At 36.4% G+C, this 26,302-nt stretch overlaps 2 protein-coding genes and 1 long non-coding RNA gene across 4 annotated transcripts; 2 read left to right on the top strand and 1 right to left on the bottom strand.

The window, feature by feature from the left end:
• Positions 1-7,793: 7,793 nt before the first annotated feature.
• LOC122031815 (gamma carbonic anhydrase 1, mitochondrial-like) lies at positions 7,794-15,671 on the top strand. Its single transcript, XM_042590969.1, has 5 exons — positions 7,794-8,112; positions 9,099-9,242; positions 11,478-11,603; positions 11,908-12,059; positions 15,135-15,671. Exons 1-5 carry the CDS (start codon positions 7,998-8,000, stop codon positions 15,417-15,419), a joined length of 822 nt encoding a protein of 273 aa, XP_042446903.1. The 5' UTR covers positions 7,794-7,997; the 3' UTR covers positions 15,420-15,671.
• A 1,562-nt stretch (positions 15,672-17,233) lies between these two features.
• LOC122031819 (Holliday junction resolvase MOC1, chloroplastic-like) lies at positions 17,234-22,195 on the bottom strand. 2 transcript variants are annotated; one of them, XM_042590993.1, is made up of 6 exons: positions 21,768-22,195; positions 20,649-20,754; positions 19,771-19,823; positions 18,431-18,562; positions 17,646-17,718; positions 17,234-17,561 (listed from the first exon to the last, which is right to left on the bottom strand). In XM_042590993.1, exons 1-6 carry the CDS (start codon positions 22,176-22,178, stop codon positions 17,506-17,508), a joined length of 831 nt encoding a protein of 276 aa, XP_042446927.1. In that variant the 5' UTR covers positions 22,179-22,195; the 3' UTR covers positions 17,234-17,505. The 2 variants fall into 2 exon arrangements, with proteins under 2 accessions (XP_042446927.1, XP_042446917.1); XM_042590983.1 differs by having other exon boundaries at positions 20,649-20,757.
• Positions 22,196-24,608: 2,413 nt separating this feature from the next.
• On the top strand, positions 24,609-25,342 carry LOC122009748. The gene is made up of 2 exons (XR_006119647.1): positions 24,609-24,939; positions 25,091-25,342. It is a non-coding gene; the product is annotated as an uncharacterized LOC122009748 (long non-coding RNA).
• Positions 25,343-26,302: the final 960 nt, after the last annotated feature.

Below are 26,302 nucleotides of genomic sequence, written 5' to 3' on the forward strand. Positions count from 1 at the left end.
CTCTTGCCGGCCAGACGTGCCCTCAACATGATGCAGGCTGTAAAAAAGAAGACAGAATCAGTTAGATTCAAAGATGAATAAAAGAAAGGGCATACCTAGGCTGGACGAAAGTCACGTGCAGATCGAGCTCAAGTCGAACACGTAAAGGACGCCCTCCAACAGCAATCGATGAATATGATATTTCTGACTGGCCAAACTGGAAGCTGCCTGGAGAAAGTCCGATCGACTTCTATACTTCCCGAGCGATGGGGGATTCATCACTTCCATCTGCAAGCCGGTTGGGAAGTCTGACCGCTCTAGAAAACGAAGAAAGAAGTAATGTTCCCTCCAATACTTATTGGAGGACGACATTTTATCAAAAAAGACTAACCCCACTCAGGCTTGATACAAGAAGGCCCCCAGCTCAAACAATTTGGGGTAACAAAAATAATGGAAGAACCGAGGAGTCAAGGGAATGTTGTGCAGGCGGAACAAAACTACGACCCCGCACAGTAGTCTAAAGGAGTTCGGCACCAACTGATTAAGGGAAATATGGAAGTATTTACCAACAATAGAAAAAAAGGATGAACGGGGAATCGAAGGCCGATGGTAAATTGATCCTTAAAAAATCATAAGAACCCACTGGTGGTTCATGTGGTCGGTCGTATACAGATGGAATGACAATTTGGTAATCAGATGGGAAGTGGTAGGCAGATTTTAGATTTTCAATGTTGTCCCTGTCGAACTTGGACTTTGTGGAAGTATATCAGAGCCCAGGGATGGGGGCAGGAGGTTGCGAAGAACTGACCATCGAAAACAAAGGATTCGAAAAAGAGCAACGAACATATTCAGATAAGGAAAAAGCCTAGAAGCTTACAGAAAACAATCACCGGAGAAGAAGAAGAGATGAAGCATCGCAAAGAAGGCTCGAAGATGAAAGCACAAGGGATGAAGACGATGGCGACGCAAAGTGAGACTTATAAACCTCGTGGTCGATCGCCCTGAGCTGTCCGATCCAGGGTTCAAAAAACTAGGAGAAGATCCGACCATAGAATTTGAAAAGGTGTCTATCATATCACTAGCGGATATCCGTCAGTCACGTCAAACGTGCGACGGCAGAAAGTGGGACACGTGGTGTTCAGCTACTAGAAAACATTAATGAGGCTTAATTAAAAGGTATTGCCACGTGCTTGGCCATAATGATTAAAAATTTGCACAGTCTTCAAGAAATTTGGATGATGTCAGCTACTATGAAAGGACGATCATTCGAGGGGGCGTAGGGAAAGGAGAAATTTCGTTAAGTGTTGTCACTCATCGTCCCGATCGGCACAAAGAGTGCGTTATCACACAGCCGAGCGGCCGATGCACCATCTGCCTTAGGCGGTATGATCCGAGCGGTAGCTACAAATCCAACTAGTGAAATAAAGCCGAACGACATAAACATTTGTTCCGATCAGAAACTTGGAGCATAGATGGTCTGATCAGACGTGGAAGCCATCAAAGACTCTATTGGTCATGTCAATGGGCTTGTAGTCTTCGTTGACTAGATTTGAGAGGGAGGCTTGTGATGCGGCGATAAAGGGGGGCTCGCCCGACACTAGTCAATTGCCGAGGTGGAGGTCAAAGTCAAGGCGGTCAACGTTAGGGTGTCAAAAGGCTTGCCTATAGTGTCCAAGCGGAGGTTGACTACAATGGTCTGTCGGGAATCAGTGTCCGATCGGCAAGAGACTACAATGTCCGGTCGCGTAATCAGTGTTTGAGCGGGGCATCCATTTAACTCGGATAATACGATAAAATCGCCAGACGCTCAGTGCGGGATGACAGGACGCTGAGGAGACCAAAGAACTTGTCCGATCAGGAGGGACAAGACAAGCTACTACACCCAGTCACTGCAAGGAAGAGCAGCTGAGGCCGATAGAGCGGAGGAGTCTCGGCCAAGCGGCTACCCCGCTCGGCCAAGCAGCGAGACCATTGTTATATCTCTCGATATACTTTTGGGAGATAGCGCCGCTGACACAAGGCATGATTAATAAGCGGATCGTACGACGAAGTTTCTACTGTCTTGTCTGGGATATGCATACCTTGTTAAGGTATGATGTCAGCGGTACTTTCCTGACAGATCCTTTAATATGACACATTGGAGAACGTGTCCATACCTCGAGGAGTATTCACGTCGCCCGCTAGGGCTCTATATAAAAGGGGGTCTAAGCACTGACGGAGATACGCGTTATTCACTGTTTGCGCCTGTGTTACTATTGCTTCACATTCCTCTATACTTTTGGTTACTAATTTGAGCGTCGGAGAGCCAACGTCAAGGACCCCTTCCCTGGCTCGGCACTGACCTTGCTTGTTTTATAGAGCGGGACAGCGCGGGATGCGGTCTACATCCAATCAATGTAGCAGACACATCCCCAACTTTCCATCCTCCCGTTTTCGGACAGGATCAAGATCAATGTTCGAAAACTCGGGCTAGGCGGTCGCCTAGGCGCTGCGCGGCAGCAAGCCGCGCCGGAAACCTCCCAGGCGGGTGCCCTAGGCGGCTCTCGGCGGCCCTCGGCGGACTCGGCGGAACTCAGCGGGCCTCGGCGGGCCTCGACCGAGTTATTTTAGGTTTTAAACTTTTAATATTTTGTTCCAAATTTGTTGTTTACGTCTTCGCTGTGCGCCGCTTCGTCTTCCAAATTTGTTGTTTACGGTTGACTTCTCTCATCGTCACTTCGTCGAAGGCTTCGTCACTCCGGGCTCCGGTAAGTTTTTACGTCTTGTTTAGTTAAGCTGTTAACTTTTTTTATTCTTGTTGAGTCATCGTCGCGCAGTCTCCGGCGACGCAAGACGCGTCCGCAGCCGCCGGAAGCGTCGTAGGACACGTCTGGCAGCATCTCGTGAAGCTTCCAGCGGCACTGGAAGCTTTCTGCGACGCTTCCGGCGCCGCTGGAAGCAACGTCGGACTTCGCCGGACGTGCCGGACACGTCCGGCGAAGCTTCCGACGGCGCCGGAGGCCTCCCGCAAGGCGCCGGTGGCGTCCGCGCCATTGTGCGAGTCGCGACAGAGAGACGGGGACGGGGACGACGTTTTTTGTTTTTGTTTTTTTCCTTTTTTTTAGATTTATTAAATTAAAACAATTCCTAACGGGGATAATTTCAAATTCAATAATAGATTGGTTCGTAAAACCTAATAAAATTATCATCCCAATTAAATATATTTTTTTATAATAAATTTTATTAATTTTTATAAAAGAAATTTGAATATATAAAATTATATATAAAAATAAAATTCCATTATTAATTTTATAAGTTATATAATCAGATTTAAATATATAAATAATATACTTACTTTTTTTAAATAAATAATATTAAATATTAATTTATATATTAACAGATTTAAAAATTATAATAAATATTATCATTTATCAGATTTAAAAAAATATATAAAAAATATTTCAAATTTAAAAAATATAATACATATTATTAATTCATATTTTATATAAATCATATTTATAAATTTTATATATTATTAATTTATATAAATCAGTTTTAAAAATATGAAAAATAAATTAAAATTTTAAAAATTCTAATAAATATTATTAATTTATATAAATCAGTTTTAAAAATATGAAAAATAAATTAAAATTTTAAAAATTCCAATAAATATTATTTATTTATAAAAGTATAAAACAGATTTAAAAATATAAAAAATATATTTAAAATTTAATTTATTTAAACAAATATCGAATAAATTTTATTAATTTGATTAAGATATATATAAAAATATTGTCAGACTTGTTAATGACTTAATGTTATTGAAATATTTTGTATTGTATGTATGGTATAATTAAATTTTATTATCATGTTAATATGTTATGTGATTATATCTTGTTATATATAATTTTTTCAGATTATCTGTTAGACTGTTATCAATGGCAAGCAATCCATCTTCGACAACATCTGTCACTCAACCCGAATCCGGGATTCTTAGAAGAAAGTCAAATGACATCGGATGGGAGTTTGGGATATTGATTGATCCTAAGAACCTCGACAAAATTAAATGTAAGTTATATGGAAAAGCAATGTCAGGAGGAGTGTATAGGATAAAGGAGCACATTGGAAATATACCTGAAAATGTATCTGGTTGTCGAAAAGCGTCTCAAGAAGACAAAAATAAGTGCAAACAGGCTATTTTAGAAGGGAGGAACAGAAAGAAAAACAAAATAATGGAAGAACAAGGTTGTAGAGCAGAGGTGGCTATTTCCGTAGATGAAGAAGAAGGTCTTGAAATTGAAGGGATGGATGGAGTTAAAAAACCTCTTCCACTTGGCCCCATGGATAGATATGCATCGGCAATTGCTCCAGAAAATGCAGGCTCCAGTGGAAGTAAAGTGCTTCGCAAAAAAAAATATAAATGAGGCTCTTTTCAAAGAGAGAACTCAACAAGTTCAACAATATGTTGGGAGATGAGTTTATGAAAATGGAATCTCATTTAATGCTATTGATAATGATAGCTTCAAGCAACTAATGGAATCAGTGGGTCAATTTGGATCAGGATTCAAGCCTCCAACTCAATATCAACTTAGGGAGCCACTATTGAAAGCAGAAGTTGAAAGAACAAAACAATTGCTGAAGAAACATGAAGAAAAATGGGCAAAGAATGGATGCTCGATCATAACAGATGCATGGAGTTATAGAAAAAGAAGAAGCATCTTAAATTTGTGTGTTAATTGCAAGGAGGGTACTATATTTTTAGAGTCTAAGGAGTCTTCAGAGGAGGCGCATACAGCTGAACTTATTTTTGAGTATGTTAACAAGTGTGTTGAACAAGTAGGAGCTCAGAATATTGTTCAGATTGTTACAGACAATGCCACCAACAATATGGCTGCAGCTAAATTGATGAGAGAAAAACGACCCGGGATCTTTTGGAGTTCATGTGCAACTCACACTATTAATCTCATGTTTGAAAGTATTGGCAAACTTCCACGATATAAAAAGGTAATTGAGTAGTCCAAGGCTTTTATCATTTTCATCTATGCTCACCATAAGACTTTATCATTGATGAGAAGTTTCACGAACAAGAGAGACATAGTCCGACCAGGAGTTACCAGGTTTGCATCAAATTTCCTCACATTGCAAAGTTTGATTGAAAAAAAAGTTAGTTTAAGGACCATGTTTACAAGTGATATGTGGGAGAAATGTAAATGGTCAAAAACAAACAAAGGAAAATTGGCTTACTGTACAGTGATGAGCATGGGTTTTTGGAATGGTGTGACACTTTGTTTGAAAATATTTGCTCCTTTGGTAAGAGTTCTTCGATTGGTAGGTGGAGATAGAAAGCCATCGATGGGGTTTCTATATGGGGAGCTTCTTCAAGCTAAAGAAGATATCAAGGTGGCTCTGAATAACGCGGAATCAAATTATCAACCTATCATAGTCATTATTGAGTCAAAAATGAAGGATAGACTTGATACATCATTGCATACCACTGTATTTTTGTTGAATCCTTATTTTTACTACAAAGATAGTTCGATTGCTCTTTATGAGGAGGTCGCGATGGGGATTTTTGAATGCATGGAAATTTTGCATGCCAATGAGTTAGATCTACAAGATACAATTATTAACAAGGAATTTTCAAAATATAGAAATAAGACTGGGTTATTTGGGAAAACATTGGCAGCAAAAGCATGTGAAAAAAATGATGATACATTTGATCCATGTGTAAGGTGGAGTACATACGGTGCTCACACACCTAACTTGCTAAGGGTGACATTGAGGATACTTTCATTAACTACAAGTTCATCTGGGTGTAAAAGAAATTGGAGTACATTTCAAGGAGTAAGTTTTAAACTTTCAGTCTACTCTTTAATTAAATTAGTTATAATTTTTAACGTCTATACTCTATATTCAGGTACTAACTATAGTATTTACTTTCTCTGTTTTTTTAGATTCACACAAAGAAAAGAAATAGGTTGGATGCCAACAGGTTGAACAATCTAGTATTTGTCTAATTTAATGCTAGATTGTTGAACAAACAAAAAAGAGAAAAAGAAAGAAATGTTGATGTCCTTCTTGCAAAAGATGCTTCAAATGCACAAGGTTGGATTGTGGATGGTGGGGAAGATGATGAAGTTGAACTAGGTTCCGAGCTCGCTTGGCAAATAGTTGATGAAGCAAGTGGAGCAGATGAAAATCTACAACCCCGAAGAAGCTCTAGAGTGAGAGAATTCCATGAAGATGATTTTGAATCCGAAGAAGAAGACGAGGATCACAATAATGATATTGAGTTTGTGTCCGATGAAGAACAAGTTATTGAAAATTATGGAGAAGAAGAAGCAGAATAAATATGAGTCTATGAGATATTATTAGTTGTGTAATTTGAACTCATTTTGTTAAGACATGATTTATGTTATTTAACAATTATATTTTGCTTAGTGGTTACTAGTTCACAATGCATTGTAATCTTAAATTGAACTATTGCTACTATTTTCCAATGTTCTACTGTTTACTATATGATTATGATAACTTACTGCATGTTCTATTGTTTAACTGTTTCTTTTACTCATATTTACTGAGCCTAGTATATTTCCTTTGTACAAAATTATTAGTTTTCTTTTATAGTTTTTCATTTTTTGGTATTAGAAAGTATGTATTTATTTCAGCATACATAGTTAGATCTTCATTGCTATGAAATTGTTTAAGACAACATTTAGATTTGCATATAACATTGTCCACAGTCCACATGAAACAAGGGATACTGAGGAATCTGCCTAGCGGCGCCTAGTCCCCACCCAGGCGCTGGTCTGCCGCCCGACTAGCGCCTAGCGAATTTTAGAACCTTGATCAAGATCCTTCCTGCAAATGGAGATGCCCACTCTTGCACTCCGGATGAATATGAGGACTCCTTGGTCGCGGGACTACCGTCCTGAAGCTCGGCAGTGTAGGCACAGCCTGCTGAATTCACGGCCAGCCTCACCACTTTACCACCAACGAACATGGTGGATCATGTGGAATACAAGTCGAAACTCTTCAACCCAACTCCAGTCGACAGAGGATGGAGGAGATGGCTTAGATGGCAGACCAGCAAAGCGTCCTAGGAAGAAGGCGTTGCAAATGAAGACGTCAGTAGATTCAAAAAGGAATCCACTGCTATCTATCTAGAACCGGAAGGTCTGAAAGGATTCTGGAATGAAGTGATTAAATCACGCTCATCAATCACTTTGTCGAATGAACTGGAATGATTCCCTTTTGCTGCAGTCTTAACAATCCATTTCTCGATAGGATTCTTGATGCACTTGAACTTCAACTCCATATAAATAGCTTAGCAAGCTCTTCAGTAGTGTCTATCTTCCACCTGTGAAAAGTGTAGAACTTTCGCCCATGTATATCATCATATCACCACTGACTTCTTTAAGGGGTGAACGATAAACTTCAAATTGCGACCTCAAGTGAGTATCCCAATAACCTTAATACCAACCGAAATCCTTCCAATGGAAACTCCCCCACCAACACGACCAGCAATCGCAGAACTCACCTGCCTGATAGGTAAGATTCCAACCGGATGCAGTGAGCGATAGCACAGGCAGCGCCGGCGGCGGGTACGAGTACGGAGGACGCAATCGAGAGGTGGAAGAGGAAAAGGTAGGGTTTTGAAGGGAAGGGAAAGGAATCGAAAGCGGGGACGCGAGCGCCGCCGATCGGTTTCTTCGTCTTTTTTCTGAACTGTCTTTCAATTTTGTATTTATTAACATTTCCAAAATTATTTATTTATTTTTTAAAATAATTTTGACCTTAATAAGAAAGCTATAAAGCGTTCGGAGGGCATTTTGAAATAGAAGCAAAGGAGCAGGGGCAATTCCGTCTCCGGCGAAAACCCCAATTGCGACGCTCTGCTTCCTAGACCGCTGCCCTCTCGCGGATCTCCCTTGCCCTCTCGCTTTCTCGCTGCTTTTTCGTTTTCGTCGCCGGCGTCAAAGGGGGGCGATCTATCCCGTGACCTTCTGCATCCGTCTGTCAGCTAGGGCGCGAGATCGATGGGGACACTAGGGAGGGCGATCTACACTGTCGGATTCTGGATCCGGGAGACCGGCCAGGCCATCGATCGTCTCGGCTCCCGACTCCAGGGAAACTACCTCTTCCAGGAGCAGAGTAAGACTGCTTCTTTCTCCGCCTACTTGTTTCGATCCGGCGATCTTGCTGCGTTCGGTTATTTTGCTTCAGTATCTTTGCATTTTTTTTATTGTTTGTATCACGGCTTTACTGACATTGTTTAGGTTTGAATCGAAATGGTCATCAGAGGATCTTATTTTATTATGATTAGTTTCTCCCTTTCACGTAAAATATTGCCTTTTTTGTACCATAGATTCAAGATTTTTTTTCACGATGTTCTAGAATGAAAAATTTTCAGTTGCTCAAATGTTATCCATGTTAGTGATGTTTTCCCAAAAACTCGAAGACAGGTTAGGAACTTCAGATGTATTGGTTTCTGTAATTGCCATCAAAAAGTACTCCAAAGGTTAAAAGAAATGAGACTTGATACTTCGATTCACCCTGAAACATAAACACATTGGTTGTTGCAGTTTATGGATTTTCTTACCTATGTGCACAATATATCTCTACTATCTTAAACAAGAAACTTGATTATAGCTTATCCAGCATACCAATGAAAAATCCAATTTTTATGACATCATTGAAGTCTATGTATAAGAATTTATCTTTTTTTTTAGTATTCAGGAAATTTATTGAGCTTCTTTGTTGGTAACTGGTTTTTCTTTATATTATTGTTTATTCTGAAGGTAGATGTTTAGTAAAGATACTATTTGTTACAGTTTACAGTCATGTTATTGAACACCAATGATTATGGGTAGATGTTTTGATTGCCATAGGTAATACAGTTTATGTTAGACATTTCAATGAACCAGGACAACTTAAGTCATTTAAAAAAAAATTATGTCCCAGTATGAAATATCTTGTTGTCTAGGACAATCAGTACAGATTTCATTCTATGATATAGTTTGTACCTTGGCTCAGAAACTTTTCTTGCTAGAATTATACTAAGTAATTGTGAGAAACAAATATGTTTTAAATTCATAGTATTTTAACTTGCTAAAATGCTCTCTTATTGCCATTTTCAGTATCAAGGCATCGTACACTTATGAACGTGTTTGACAAAGTACCTAATGTTCACAAAGATGCTTTTGTTGCTCCTAGTGCATCTGTTATTGGTGATGTCCAAGTAGGCCAAGGATCATCAATTTGGTATGGATGTGTTTTGCGAGGTATGTTGTGATTTCAATTAATTTCCAAGTACATATACAACCAGAATGTAATGATGTTTTCATATCTTTTCTTATTTCCTTGCAAAATTCATTTTATTGGCATGAAATTTTGTGACTTAGAAAGGTGTAGGAAGACATGGCAACAAGAAATTGCATTCCTGAATTAATATGCTATCATGACTAGCATAGGTAAGAGGACCCATTACATTATCTGGCTCAATCCAAGTACTAGCACCCAAATGCTCAAGCCCAATATAGTAGTTGCTCACTGGTCTAAGCTTATTGATTCTCCTTGTTAGCCCAAAACTTTAACATGAGACATGGCAATCTCACCCACTTAAGTCTTGATGTCCTCTGCATATACAGAATGCCATATTTTTAAATTACAATTGAGTAAGTAATTTAGGCTGACAAATAAGAATCATATTTTAGGAATGAGTAATTCAAATATCTTACAATCTGTTATAACTTCTGGCTAGTTGATTTGTTTTATTTTATAATTATGCTTATTTTAAGAAATGTGAAGTAAAGGAGAACTGGAACGATCAAATTGAAAGAAAAAAAAAAAGAAGGTTAACCTCTTCTTGTTTACTTGGAAGGATGGAAATGGAAGGAATAGTAACTGGTTTTCCTTTATATTATTATATATTCTGAAGGCAGATGTTTAATATAAGGTGACTATTTTCTTTCCTTAAACTAGCTCATTCATTTTGTTTGCTTGAATCTATGGTGTTCGTGGCTAATTGATTATTTAAGTTATATGCAATCAGATATGAACTATTTAAACCCAAGTGGGATGGATACTTTGCAGTCTGGAATGCACATGAGTATGGCTACACATACACCCAGTATGCTAATTGATTGCATAAGATATGTTACCCATTGACATTTCTTGATTAACTGGGTTTTCCAATTGAGATAGTTGGAGGGGAATAAAAAATATTTTTCCCCATGTGCTTGAGAATTTAAAATGTTATTTTTTTGAGGGATTTTGATAAGACGCAGAAAATTCACCTTCATCTCACACAAGTCTTTCCAGAACAATTCCTCTACAACTCCTTGCAATACACTTATTGCACTGCTTCAGCTCATCACACTAGTGAAATACTATGCTAATGTGCTCCAAAACCCAGCAGAAAAGGGTGAAAAATGATCATGATTTTGGAAGCTGACTGGTATGTCGAAAGTTTGATATCACATTCCAACCAATAGGAGGTTGCAACTGGATTGACTCAAAAATCTAGTCTATATTATTTTACTTGTTAGCGCTCATGTTTATCTTTTGTTTGGTCTCCCACTGAATTCTATTTATTTGACTTAAATCTGTATTTGACAATAACAAAAGCTATAATAACCCACATATTTGTGGTCAGGCAGATGGACCTTTTGCACCATTGAGCTTGTGTAAGACATTATCAGAATATTTTCTAGAGTTTTTCATAAAATTCTTCTTCGACTCCTTTATCTATACTTTGAATAGTTAAGTATCTCACTCTTTGTAATTCAAGCTTAGGGTCATTTTTTCAGAATGTCCTTGCCTTTTTTGATGTTTTTCTTTGATTTACTTATTCACTCTAGTTTAGTTATCATGAATAGTAGCTATACTTTTTTTTTTCTCATTCATACAAATACTTATTAACTACACTAACATTTTGTACATGTTTTTTAAGCGCCCAACATTTTGTACATGTTTTTTAAGCACCCAACATTTTGATCTATAAAGCATAGTTTTATTACATGTAGTGAAGTTTCTTTTGGCAAAAAATGTCAGATGGTGATTACATCCACTTCCGTTTTATTGTTCATATTTTGAGTTTGAATTTCCTTAAATCAGTCTTTCACTCAGGTCCAAGAGTAGACCCGTGGTGTCAAACATTTACTGATTGTCTGCCCTAATGGTGTCTAGCATGTTTCCTATATAGGATTGCAAAAGAGTCTCTTGATTGCATCATCCTACAACTTCAGTATGATTCATTGGAAGAATTTATACATTGCACAATGTTACACAACCAATGATGCATGCAGAAAATCGATAATTTTTTTCTTCTTTGGGTATATGTGTAATTGCCCAAGGATTGTATTAAACATAGATTGATCATTAGAAATTTATAAAATTTGTTGTTGCTAGATCTACTGCTAGTGAATACTTGTTGCAGTAGAAGACAATCAACTTTCAGCTGGACATTTCTTATTGTTAGTTTAACCTTTGATTCCTTTTCGTCTGATCCTTTGCAGGTGATGTAAACAGCATCCATGTAGGATCTGGCACTAATATACAAGATAATTCTCTGGTGCATGTGGCAAAATCTAATTTGAGTGGGAAGGTCCTGCCAACTATTATTGGAGATAATGTCACAGTAGGCAAGTGATTTTAATCATCCTTGGTGATAGTTTATATAAATTGCTTAGCATGTCTTGCATAAGATACTGGGTTATAAATTATTGTTCTATTGTCAACATATTTCTTTCGTTACTATGAATCTGTGTCCAAGCTGGCAGTTCTTTACATCCCAACCATAAAGTTTTTTGTTCAAAAACCTTGCATGTTTTTTCTTTAAAAAAAATTAGGTCAATTCATGACCATATTAAGATTCAGATTTTGGATTCAAGATGCAGATGAATTGCATCTTATAGAGCTCATTCTTGAATTGGTAACTTTATATAGGTCATAGTGCTGTCTTGCATGGATGCACTATTGAGGATGAATCATTTGTCGGAATGGGTGCCGTACTGCTTGATGGGGTACTTGTGGAAAAGCATGGGATGGTTGCTGCAGGATCCCTCGTAAGGCAGAATACAAAGATCCCAGCTGGAGAGGTAACAACTATATTGTCCTTTATGTTATGTTTTTATTTTCAGAAATTAACTTCTCCTGATGCCTTTAAAACCGGTTGCTCTATGTAATGAGAGTATACTCAGTGTGAATGCTAATTTTGTTAGCAATTCTCTTATGTTTCAAAGTTCTAGGTTCATCAAGATTGTGTTAATTTAGTTTCATCTGTATCAGAAATAAACATTTGATCTAACAATTAGGAACTCATCTTTCTTCCAAAAAGTCTTTATTTGACCTACTTTCTATCCGTATTTGATCTAGCACTTCACATATGGTCCCAACCCGTACTCTAATATTCACATATGTGGTCTAACAACTTTAAAGATACGTTGTAAGTTGATTTGGTGAAATTAAGTCTAACTTCAAACAATGATAATATGAGATGATGATCTGATGCGAGAAAATAAATTACTGTACCGGGGATTTATACTAGTTAACATAATTAGAAATAGTTTAAAAAATATCAACATTACGAGGGATATACTCTTGCACTGACCTGACACTGATTCGGAATCGACGATTCGATGGTTCATGGGGGTCGACCCTTAACCTTAACCATCTAAGATGGTTATGATTTATGGTTCGGAACGATCGGTTTATGGTTCGTGCATGGTTCACGGTTCGCCACGGTTCAAGATTATTATATTAAAAAAAATTTAAAAATCGTTAATTCATTAAAAAAGGGAAAAAAATAGCATGTACGTATTTAAGTTGTCTACGTATCTTCTTAGGGTATAGGGGAATCAAATCTCACGTAGTTCTCTTACCTTTTTACTCTTTTATCTTATGAAGTGGCGTTACTCACTTTCATTTCATGTTCTCGTAGTATTTGTTCCTTCGGTATCAAATTCTTTAACTTTGTTATCTGAAAGTTGCATTCCTTGAATTCTTTTCTTGGCTCTGGTCTAATCGTTAAGTAATGCTTGGGCTTCTAATGAGTTGGGAGACAAAGTCGATCGTCATTCATCCAATATGTACCACTAGGGTATAAAGATAATAGATTTCTTGTAAAACTTCTAATTTATATCTAGGGTATAAAGCAAATGCAACTAAATAAATTTCAAAAATTCTCTAAAACTAAATGAGAAGTAGGATAATAAAAACCCGAAAGTTATTCGGTTGCATCATTAAATTTCTTGAAAATTTCACAAATATTACTATAAATATTTCGTTATTGTGAAAATCAATATATATTAGCATTATTAATATTTTATGTAAAAAAATAAACATAATAATTCTCTATATTGAAATGAATCTTGTAACAATTGATATATTGAATTCCAACATGTTGGTACTTCATATAAAAAAATTTTAGGTTTCATTCCATTAATTTTATAAAAATTTTCCTATTGTTTTATTATAGATGGATAACCATAATAGGAAATAACATTTCTAATAGGTTCAATATGATTTACTAAAATTCTTAATCCATTTTGAACACATAAATTTAAAACATGACAAATATAATGAATATGAAAAAATAAACCACCAATAATAGATTGACATATAAATTTAAGTTCTTCAATATTAGCAATATTAGAACTAGCATTTTCTAATGATATTGAAAATATTTGATAAGTTAATCCATATTCTTCTAAAATTAAACATAATAATTGTGAGATGTTGTGAGCATTATGTGATTCATCAAAAACTCTGTAAGTTAATAATTTTTTTGGATATTTCAGGAGCTATCGATCCAATGGCAAGTCACACTCATATATGAATGTACTTGCCAATAATCACTCAAAATATTGGAATATAAAGAAACTTTATTATTTAATTTACTAAATTCTTCAATTAATTTTTCCCTTTGTTTTATTAATCTTTTAATTGTTTTTGTAAGTGTAGTTCTAAGAACACGTTTAGCAGATGGATTAAGAGATTTTTAACAAAATCTTCAAAGTGCATTTAGATCTAAAACTAAATGAAAGATGTTCTACGGAAATCAATCTAACTAATGATTCTTTTAATTTCTTATTAGAATATAAAATAAACTAGAATCACTACTTTTGCTAGTAGAAAATCTAGATAATTATGCTTGAGCACGGTCAATTCCAAATTCCATCAGGTGTTTCACTTCTACGTGTCATTTCAACAACTCATAGTTGTCGTCGACTTAGAATTTGTATGAAGCATTGCAGTGCTTACATTTTACATATAATTCTCCCGATAGAAGACTGACCTTATCAAAATATTTAATAAAAATAAAAGATTTTAAAGGAGGAACTTCCCGAACCTTAGAAGTAATTGCATCAGTACTTTCTTGTGTTTGGATGTCGAAGTCGGATTCTTAAGTTGCTTGGTCTCATCATCGGTAGATTGAATGTTTAGATTCGTTATTTTCTTACCTCTCCGAGATCGAGATGATGAACCTCCTTGTCCTCGGTCTCCTTCCATTGTAGTTGAAACTTGGAAAAGGAAGTCGAAAGTGTGAAGAATTGCAGTCGAAAGCGTGTAGAGATTGCAGAATTGAGAATGAGAGTAGAAAAGATGTGGGTAAAAATAATAAAATGAGCTTTCTATTTATAGAGTTTAGATAGTAACAAATACTAAATTGTAACTATGGATTAAAAAAATGATCAAATAATCTGAACCGTTGAAAAAATATTTAAAAAAAAAATCATCTCAATGGCGGTAGTTCCAACGGTCGTGAACTACCTGTTCCAACAATCCCAAAAAAAATAAAAAAAATTCAACTGCCATTTTGAACCGGCGGTTAATCGCTGATGGACGGTTTTTAGAGGGGCTGAACCGGAACCGGGTGTCACCCTGCCAGGCCAGTTCCAGTTTTTGAATCGGAATTGGGTCAATGGATACCCAGCCCGTTGACACGGGTCCAGGCCGGGTCTGGTTAGGACCCGGCCCAGGGTCGGGCCTAGTTCAATGTATGAATGAAATACATGTAGCACATTTTCAAATAGTCAAGACTAATATGAGCTGATGGCTTGGATCAATCGACAACACCAGATGTCGAATCTGATGGAACACTATTAGTGATACAGTAAGTATTCATTATATTTATTATTAATGGACATTTGTGAATATTTGTTATGTGTCAGGTATGGGGAGGCAATCCTGCCAAGTTGCTGAGAAAGCTCACCGATGAAGAGATAGCTTTTATCGCTCAGTCTGCTACCAACTACGCTAACTTGGCCCTAGTGCATGCGGCTGAGAACGCCAAGTCGTTCGATGAGATCGAGTTTGAGAAAGTTTTGCGCAAGAGGTTCGCGCATAAGGACGAGGAGTATGACTCGATGCTCGGAATCGTCCGTGAAACACCCTCAGAGCTAATTCTTCCTGACAACATCTTGCCCGACAAGTCACGCACCACCCCCTCTCAGTAACTCAGGCTGAGCTAGTTGAGCTGGTTTCATTGTCGACCAGTGTTTCAAGCTTTTTTTTGCAATAATTTGAAGTCTAGGCTCATTCTAGGACTGGCCTCTCGTCATTTTCACTGCTTTTACGAGGATATTAAATTACTTTCAGTGATCTCGCATGAACCGTGCTTTCAGAGATTCTTGTAAAGCACTCGAATGAGTGCAGAAACCTGCATGGATGTGGCTGTTGGAGTAATAAGCTATATTGTTTCCCAGATAGACAACTCGTGTTCATGTTTTGGTCTTTGGATGGAAAGTTTGTGTTTCTCTGCCCATTTGTTTTGTTTCCTTTATGTGCGTTTGTTGTTTACATTATGTCCATATGCATTTATCCTATCAAATAAAATGGCTGTTGCTATATATATATATATATATATATATATAAAAGAATTTATATTTTAGACGACGCACGCTCTCTATATGAAAGGCACCTTCAATAAATGGAGATATCTTCCAGTGTGAGAGGTGTCCATGCACGTCCCTCAGAATATCAATCCTAATATATATAGGAAATTATTTTTATGCCAAAATGGCTGCTATTGATTTGTTATTTCATCCAAGTATATATATATATATAAAAAGAAATCATCAAAACCCATTTAAATGGCTCTAAAAATTTTTTTGATGCCAAAATGCTTCCAATGTTCTTTTACAATTAAGAAGACCTTTACGGGTCACCAGGAACACAAGCTATCTAGGGTTATAAATGAATCAAATATTTATAAATAAGTTTGATATTTAGTTTGATAAAAATTTATTTATATTTGTTCAATATACACAAGATTAATTAAATAAATAAACTTGAACAATTTGTAAAACTAATAAATAAACTTATACACATGTGTTTAGCTCGTTAACGTTTGTGAATAATATTCATGAACAATATTCATTAATAAGACTCTTTTTAATATGCTAAATAAATAATAAAATAAATAAATAAATTTAAATTATTAAGCTTAATAACTAATCAAATAACTAAAAGTTAGTTTAATAAGACAGGCTTAAATCTAGAGCTCGATAACATCTAAATGAACCAAATTCAAACCAAGCTTTAAATAAGCTTAAGCTCTCCAGGATGTAGCACAGATGGTGGGCACATGGCATCTATGGTGTATTGACCAAGGGTCGATTTTTAGGAACTGACGACCTGAAATTTATCCCATCATATGTATGACGTCTATGTACCTGTATGTACCTCCCTTCATATTCGTAGGACTAACACTAGGAGAACCGTTAATATAGCGGATCTATATTTAAATATACTCAAACTTATAAAAAATAAATCAAACCATGTTCACCAAACCAAGTTTAAACAATTATATCAAAAACTTGTTCATTTTAAACTCAACTTAATTCAATTACCTTATTAAACAAACTTAAACACCCAAAACTTAGCTTGTTTACAACCCTACTAGCATCTCTTCAATTTTCCATCTCATTAGATAAAAATACCCTATAATGTGCTATAATTAGAATTCGAGTGAAGCTGGAGTAATTGCTTGGACATCTAGTCACTACACCATGACTTAATAAAATATCTATTTTATCATTTTTAAATAACATCAAAATTACTATGAGATATTTTAATAAAGGAAAAAATATTAGAAAATATTTAACAGTCACTTTTAAAGTAACAATAGGAAAGCCATCAATTTTATTCAACTAATTCTAAAATAGACAGTCTTGTCTAAATCGTCTACCGGATATATCTAAAACATAATTTATACACACTCGAAAGTCGACTTTTAAAATATTCATCTTGAAAATTGGAGAACAAAGCAGGATAAAAAGGGAGCATAATAACAATTGAATAGTTGGCTAGTTGTTGACAGAATAAATATAGAAGCTTACAACATTAAATGTGGTTGAACAAATGAAAATCTGAATGCAGAATCATCAATCTGGATGTTATCATTCTTGGCTTACCGTAAATTGACACTTCAACAAGAGAAACAAAGCTGCAAGGGAAAAAAATATGGATCTTGCTCTTCCAATCTTGCGATGAGCCTTCCAAGTTTCATTTTAATTGCACATTTATGGCATTGCTTGCTTGTTACTCTAGTTTCAAACCCTTGCCGTATGCAGCGATTAGGAGAGCCTCAGCTCTTCCTGCGAAAACAGAAACAATGTTTCAAGATTTTGAGTTGCCAAAAAAACTATGTATCTTCGATTGAAGCATGGACAAATGTGTACCATGATCCTTTTTCCTTGTTAGAGAAGAGTGCAGAGAGGGGAATAAAGAAGAAGCAACTCTCCTGCTATCCTCCTGTGTAAACAACATAGCAGATAATTAAAAAAGAACCATGGAGATAGAGACCAGAGGATGTTAGGCTAGAATTAAGATTAGAATCACAAAAACATAGTTGAAGCCAAACGAATGTGTTTGGTTCATCAAATACAATAATTATTCCTAGGAACTGTAACATAAATGTTTTGGAATTCCCATGTTTGGGTTGTAGAAATAATTTGTGCAGATTGTGAGACCTGGCACAGAATTAAGGTTTGCTTTGCTCATTCATAATATAGATATATATGATGGTTGAATAGAATAAAAATCTATAATTTTTGGAGAAGGGAATAAATGGGGAATAACTATTCTAGAATGGAGCAAGGAAAAATCATTCATTATGATTTGGGTATGTATTTTAAAATCATTTCAATTCCATAGGAATTGATGATTGAAGTTCATTTTTGTTACCAAACATATAAATATTTATTCTATGGAATTCATAGGGAATGGGATAGTTATTACCATAAACCAAACACACCATAATTTATAGTTGATTTAAACTACAATCAAATTAGTGAGGCAAAGAATTAAGAATTTAGAAATAGATGAGTGATATTTTAAATTCAACTCGAACAGGATTTTTGCTATTAATTATCTCTAGATTCGCTAAAGTACTTTCGATTGAAAGATTTGTAATCCTACATCTGACTGCATTGTAGTGCAGCTATTCAGTGTGTATCACACTAACCTTGGTTGAGGAACTCCGCTGGATACCAAAATGGTCCTTCCAAATGCGAGATACCACAGGCACAACTGAAAACCCTGATGCGACTAAAATCCCTATCCATAATCCATATGTGAACCCTCCACTCCACCACCCCTTTGTTGCAATGAAAGAGAATCAAAGCTACAAGTATTAGCAACAAAAATTCCAACATGATGGAATACAGTATGATATAATGTTGCATTTCCTTTTTAGCAAGAAAGTTTTGTTTTTATCGAGCTGAAATGTAGTGTAAAAAATGAATAGAACAATAATGGGCTAGTCAGTAAGTTATATGAAAATTAATTAGTCATATTAGTACTATCTTGAACAACAATGAAAATGTAGCACAACTTACCAATGCCGATGACAAACAGAGTAATTCAATGTGGAGCCCAGTTCAATTGGGAGTAGCTCAATAAGCAAATAACTCAAATAGTAAGGCCATGAATTTTGTCCCTCAATAAACAATGAAAAAATTAGCATGTTAACATAAATTAGCAGGTTGGAAGCAAGGGGAAGGCATGGAATGGGATGGTAGATAGTCAATAGTTGAGCCCTAAGAAGCTATTGGAGATGGAGTGGTCTGCTTTTGATCTTAGCGAGGTCACTGCAACAACTATGACTATGGGATACAGAAACTGCACTAGGAAATCAAAGAGTGATTATGTAGAGCAGAGAAGGAAGAGGGGCAGCTACATCAAACCCACATCCCCTCAAATTAGAGATCTAAAAGAAGAACCACTAGTTTTACCAGCTCTGATACAGAATTGAGTGTTAAAATAGGACTATTATAAACAACATAAACTCCATGCATACGACTCCAACTATTGACTAACTAGCAAGTATCCCATGTGGACTAAACCTATATATGCTGCAACCATATAGTTATTAACTCTATTGATAGAACATAAATGTGACTTTATGCATTTGCCTAGAGACCCCATTGCATCAGAAAAATATTTAACACTAGCTTCAACCAAGAATTAAAATGCAAGTAAACTCTAGTGCAAGCAACTAAGTAAAATAATTGAGGATAGAATTTGCTATAACAATAGAGATCCATAGTTCTATAGCATGATCTCATACTATCTTCCATTCTCTGATATGGAGTTATCCCTCCTATAGTCACATGAAACATATAGTAAAGTTGATTGACCGACCATATGTCACCATGTAAATACAGATGCATGCTTTTCCATGAATTATTTTCTTTTTCAATATCATTCGCAACACATAAAGAGTCAACAATCTTCAGGAAATTATGCAAGTTAAGGTATAGATACCACTAATATGAAGTGAACAAATCAATTGATATTGAATACCTGTTTTCCATCTTGCGGGTAAGGCATAGACTGCTCAATAAATGCTTTAGTACCTAAAATAGAAATTTTATATTAGTCAACATCAATTTATAAAATTAACTCCATAGAAAATTTTACTAGAATAATCTAATATTGTCATTGTTGTAAGAAAAGAATTACACTACCTGTTTACGAAGTGGAACTTATAATGTAAACAAAGTGTAGCTTTATCAGTTCACCTTTCAGTATATGTGACTAGTAATGAAGCCTATTTATATCTTTACTGAATTATTTATTTGGTCATATTTTTTTTTTCTTTTTTACTACAAAAACTCTAATTTTCTATGCTATTTAACATGGCAAGAACCCCAAAGAAAATTAACTCATAAGCATTAAAACTACAAACATATTCAGTAATTCCAGTATCCAGTTTCTGTTTTTATAACTCACTGAATATGTTCAATCATCAAAATTTAAGAGTGAATTAATGATTTATAAAAACCAATTTAAACATAAATTCCAAACATTAATAAGTGGAAGTAAGCAATCTCAAGAAGCATCAAGCTAGTGCTAGATAATTTAATTTGCAATATCATGAGTGCACAGAAATTGCATTGACAAGCATGCAGTTTATACAGGTAGCTACAAAAGAACTGACTAAACAGGAACTAGGATAGACTAACACACTGACGCCAATTGTACTATAAATACAGACTTCGTTGCTATGAAATTTGGATCTGAGACTTATGAAGGTAAGAACTGTTATAACAAACTCGAAGAATGGTATGAAGTTCAGCAGAAAATAGTAATTGGACTTCATGAAAATTGTTGACATCATGCTATTCAAAGTTTTTATAAAATTATGAATTTCTAAAGAGATATTTTTTCCTGCTTCATACCAAGTGGTGCGCCAAATGTTTGCAGCAACTGAATCATGGATCTTGCATCCAAGCGCTTTCGAACTCTTTTTCCGACCAATACTTCCATGTTTGGAGTATCAAACACCTGCTAAATGCTAGCAGTTGTTTGAGCAATTAGGAAGGACATAAGCATGGCAGTATTGCAAATATAACTGTTCTTGAACACACAACGTTCAGTAAAGAACTGTGCAAACTATAGGAAACCATAGTATCAACATAGATCAAGAAAAGCATTTATAATACTCAAATTCTTTCAAATTCCTCCTACTAGGTCATGCCATATGAAATTGTCCAGGCCTAAGTTTAACTGAGAATTATCCTCCAGGCACATAGATGCATATTCACAAGCTAATTCTTAGCTTTGCAGATTTTAAAACAAAAAATCATACACTAAGACCCAAACATATTTAGATTATAGAAGTTCAATCTGAACACAATAGATGTGTCCTCAAATGAATACTTCCAAATATGCTTTTCTATTTGAGTGAATGGTGGATGTAGTCCCAACTAAATAGACTAAAAGAGTGGTTCTTTGCCAAATCAATAAACCATAAACATTGCATGATGACCTCTTTCAAAGAGCTTGAAGCTGTATATTAAGTCAGGTAAAGACCAGAGATAATAGTGTAACCTTTTTCGCCTTGTTCATGATAAAGGCTATCCAGCAACATGTTGAAAGTAATTGGAGACACATGGACCTAATTAAAAATTTAAGATTGAATGGGAACATCCAACCAACAATTTGCTTTCAGTAACTGCAGAAGAGAAACAACATGCTCCATGTTTCATAATTTCTAGCTTCTTGTATTCCTACAGGTATAGATAAAAAGAGAAGATATAATCTGATAAGAAAAATAGGGAAAGCTATTCAGCTTCTACAAGTTAAATGTCCTACAATCTTCTATTACTTGGCATGACAAATCTATTGTCTGCCACATAAACTTACAAGATGGAAAAATACAAACGACTATTCATCTCACCCTTTTGCATCGCATGCTTGAAATTAACGTCAAAAGAATGACTTTACCAAAATCCCAGCTTCCACAAGGGTTTTCACGAACATGCAAAATAAACTTTCCCGCAACCCTAAGAAACTACCTGAGCAGAATAACCAGAAGCATCGGGTTTCAGCAAAGCCACAGCCCCCGAACCATCAGGGTCGATCCCAACGGTCCACCCCGCGACGCGATCGCCGCTCTCAGCCTCCTCCTCGGCGGCAGGGACGACCTGCCGGACCCTCTCCGAGAACGGGAATGAGAGGGAATCCAGCCACTCCTCCTTGAGCAGCGCGGCGTCAGTTGGCCCGGTCCTAACCCTAGTGGAGTGAGCGAGCACGGTGCTCCGCCTCCCGCTGGGAAATAACTGGTTGGCGCCGGTGATAGCGAAGGCGGAGCCGCAGAGGCCTCGACGGTGGACGGCGGCGTAGCGGAGGGCGGAGCGTAGCGCGCCCATGGAGGCGGGGGTTGGGCGGGAGAGGCAAGATGGGAAGCCAATTTGGATGCTCGCCATTGAGAAACAATCGAAAGCAAAATAATAAACGGCAATTTACAAAAAGCGCAGATTGAGATTTAAATTTACTTTTAGTTTGATATTTACTGAAGAACTTATTTTTTAAGTGTTTTTTCTATTTTATCCTTTTTGATAATTTGATTTTTTTTATCGTTTTCTTTTCTTCATTATATTTTTCTCCCTTTTTTTTTTTTTATCAAGAATATATCGATAATATTAGTCAATTTTTTCATAAATAAAAATAAATAACGAATAATATATTTGAACTTTTTGTAATTTCAGAAATCCACTGGAACTAAAATGAGTGTAATCGGAACTCTCTAGGTCGATCAGTGGATTTTGGTCAAAACCCACCGATCGACCTAGAGAGCTCCGATTACAACCATTTCAGTTTCTATAGATTTCTAAAATTACAAGGAGTTCAAATATGATGTTCATTATTTGTTTCGGCTTTTTATATATGTTAACATGTAAAATCAAAGAATCGGCAAAAACGCTCACGTTGGGCCTGATATGAGTGCATATCAGGCCCAACATGGGGGTTTTTCGCCGATTCTTGGATTTTACATGTTAACAGCCATAAAAATCCAAAATAAATATTGGACATCATATTTGAACTCCTTGCAACATCAGAAATCCATAGGAACTGAAATGAGTTCAATCGGAGCTCTCTAGGGTTCCTTTGACCAAAACTCACTGATGGACCTAGAGAGCTCCGATTGAACTCATTTCAGTTCCTATGGATTTCTGATGTTGCAAGGAGTTCAAATATGGTGTCTAATATTTATTTCAGATTTTCATAGTTATTAACATGCAAAATCAAAGAATCAGCGAAAAAATCCCACGTTGCGTCTGATAAGGACTCATATCAGGCCCAACGTGGACTTGATATGATTCCATATCAGGCCCAACTTCTATGTTACAAAAATTTAATATTTTTATTGTTGTAGATTTCAGTTTCTAGTATGTTTCCTTCCGCACAAGAAAATATTGGTATGTAAGATTCATATGTTTCATTCTGAATGAATTAGTAAGTTCTTGTTAAGAATTAACTAAATTTGTTACATCCTAAACTTTAAAAATGCACTTTGTTGGCCATTCTAAATACTTTCAATTTTGGTAACAAAAAAAGAGAGGGAAAATAAAACAGAGCTTTGAAAATTTGTGAAAGGTGGTTGCTTGAATGATGTAAGGATCTGACTAACATGCAAGTTTAAACTAATTTACTATCCTCTTGTTTTGTTGGATTAAGCACAACTGATTAAATTGCACCTAAACGATTAATCATCTAGTCATAACCAAAGTTAGCTATCTGTTTTGCAGCTGTCACAGTCGGAGATATTACCACAACGACAACCTTTTCTCATAATCAATCTTTTTATTGTTTTTCATATACACAAAGCATGTATAATCTCTAAACTCAATCGGTAAAAGGTACATTGAGTATTACCGGGTCACATGTAAACCACGACTATCAGAAAAGGTTGTTGAATTTTTGCAACATGGAAATTGGGCCCTGATATGGAATCATATCAGGTTCACGTTGGGCCTGATATGATTCCATATCAGGCCCACGTTGGGCCTGATATGAGTCAATATCAGGCCCAACGTGTAGTTTTTTACCAATTCTTTGATTTTGTATGTTAACAGCTATGAAAAGTCGAAATAAATAAGAGACACCAAATTTGAACTCCTTGCAACATTAGAAATCTATAGGAACTGAAATGGGTTCAATCAGAGCTCTCTAGGTCGATTAGTGGGTTTCGGTCAAAAACCACTGATGGACCTAGAGAGCTCCGATTGCACCCATTTCAGTTTCTATGGATTTCTAAAATTACAAGGAGTTCAAATATGGTGTCCATTATTTATTTCGGATTTTCATAGCTGTTAACATGCAAAATCAAAAAATCGGCGAAAAAATCTCACGTTGGGCCTGATATGGAATGATATCAGGCGTTTTTGTCGATTATTTGATTTTGCATGTTAAAATTTATAAAAAGCCAAAATAAATAATGGACACCATATTTGAACTCCTTGCAATTTTAGAAATCCATAGAAACTGAAATGGGTACAATCGGAGCTCTCTAGGTCCATCAGTGGATTTTGACCGAAACCCACTGATCGACCTAAAGAGCTCCGATTACACTCATTTTAGTTCCAGTGGATTTCTAAAATTGCAAGGAGTTCAAATATGCTATTCGTTGTTTATTTTTGCTTCTTTAAATGTATTAAAATGTTATGAAAAAATTGACTAATATTATCCATATGTTCTGCTAATAAAAAAAGAGAAGAGAGAAAAATATAGTGAAGACAAGAAAATGATAGAAAAAGTCAAATTGTCAAGAGGGTAAAATAGGAAATGCACTTAAAAAAGTGCGTACTTTGATAAATACCAAAATAGTGTACACCTTTTGATAAATTTAAATCCACATCAGCCGAGCGTGTGAAACAAAAGAAACAAAGGCGTGTGAATAAAACAAAAAAAACGTAGGCAAAACCTAGCAAAAGTCATCTCCCTCGCCGAGCTCGGCGGCTGCCCCTCTTCGAAACCTGCCTCGACCCACCATCCGCAACCCTCGCCGCCACAAGCAGAGCTCCCTCGTCGAGCTCTGCTCTCTCCCTCGCGAGATCTCTCCCTCGCCGACCTCTGCTCTCTTCTCTCCGCGAGCCAGCCACCAACCGCAACCCTCGCTGCCACGAGCAGAACTCCCTCGCCGAGCCGCAACCCTCGCCACCAAACTTAATCGAAGATGCATGTTTTGTACTAACCTTCTTTGTCAACTAATCATATATTATTCTGGAAGATTTTTTTTCTTCTAGTTTTAAAGAAAAAAAGTGTTACTACGTATATTTGCTACAAATGTTTGTTTTTAATTTATCTTTCTGTAACCTTTACTCTTTTTTTTCATCAGGAGAATCGATCCCTATAAGATTGTTTCTGAGCCCCTATGAGTTAACACCTACATATAGCAACATCAATAACAAGTTCAGCGTTAAATATTTCTTGAATCTCGTTCTTGTGGATGAGGAGGATCGGCGATATTTCAAGCAGCAAGAGATCAGTGTGTACCGCCTTCAGGAAGCTCCTTGAAGTTTATCGTTGCAAGAAAAGCATATATATGGCTTTGTACAAGGGATAGCTTCTGATTTCCTCATGACTATTGTAAGGAAACGACTGAACCACTTATTTGTGAATTTTAAAATTTCTGTCTTACTATCGTCGATGTATTCTTTAGTCGAATCCTGTTATTTTTATCGTTCTTTTGCCAGGCTAAAAAAAATGCTAGAAAACACTAGTTTCGATTGAATGCTTGCTTGCGAGTTGGGTAGAATAAGATGGCATTTGGGAGCTGCTGCCTTTTCTTTCGATACATTCTGTGAAAACCCCTTCCTATTTAACTTCATATTACCATGAACAAACCCCAAGCACCACCAACTATGCAATCAACCGGCTCCTTCACAAATGGCACCGCCCTGCCAACAGCTCATAGGGAATAATGGAAGAAGAGGAACTAAGGATTACGAAGGGGCAACATAACGATCATCAAAACTAAGGACTGAAGTGACTCTTTCTTAAATTTTCAAACAACAAAGTGTATAGAACTGAGAAAATGATTGTTCTGCTTGTGTGTTGTTGGAAAACAAAACAAACAAACAAATGAGCAGGTACTCGAACAGATCAACAACACACTTTTGTGCTCCTTCAACTTAGATTTGTACAAGGAATGAAAGAGACGACAACAAGCATGAAAAATCAAATGAAAGAAGCAACCATCAACAACTCTTGCAAGCTGATGGCCTCTCTCGATCGCACGTTCTCCTCCTTTTTTTTTTTTTTTTTTTTTGTTTTACTACTTCAAAACACCTTAAAAATCCACTTCACAGTAGATCGAAATGAGCAAGAAACAAAGACATCAACGAACGTAATAGCACTGTATACTCAACCTATCGTATGTCGTATTTATATATGTGCATGCCTGCCTGAACTCACGCCCCGTGCTCTTGGTTGTGGCCCTTCGACCTTCGAAAATGAGAGCTCCCTTCGTAATCCTTAGTTCGGCAAGGGAGCTTTGCTTGTGGCGGCGAGGGTTGCGGCTGGTGGCTGGCTCGCGGAGAGGAGAGAG

The sequence above is a fragment of the Zingiber officinale genome, chromosome 1A, assembly GCF_018446385.1.
Source record: "Zingiber officinale cultivar Zhangliang chromosome 1A, Zo_v1.1, whole genome shotgun sequence".
Lineage (NCBI taxonomy): Eukaryota > Viridiplantae > Streptophyta > Magnoliopsida > Zingiberales > Zingiberaceae > Zingiber > Zingiber officinale.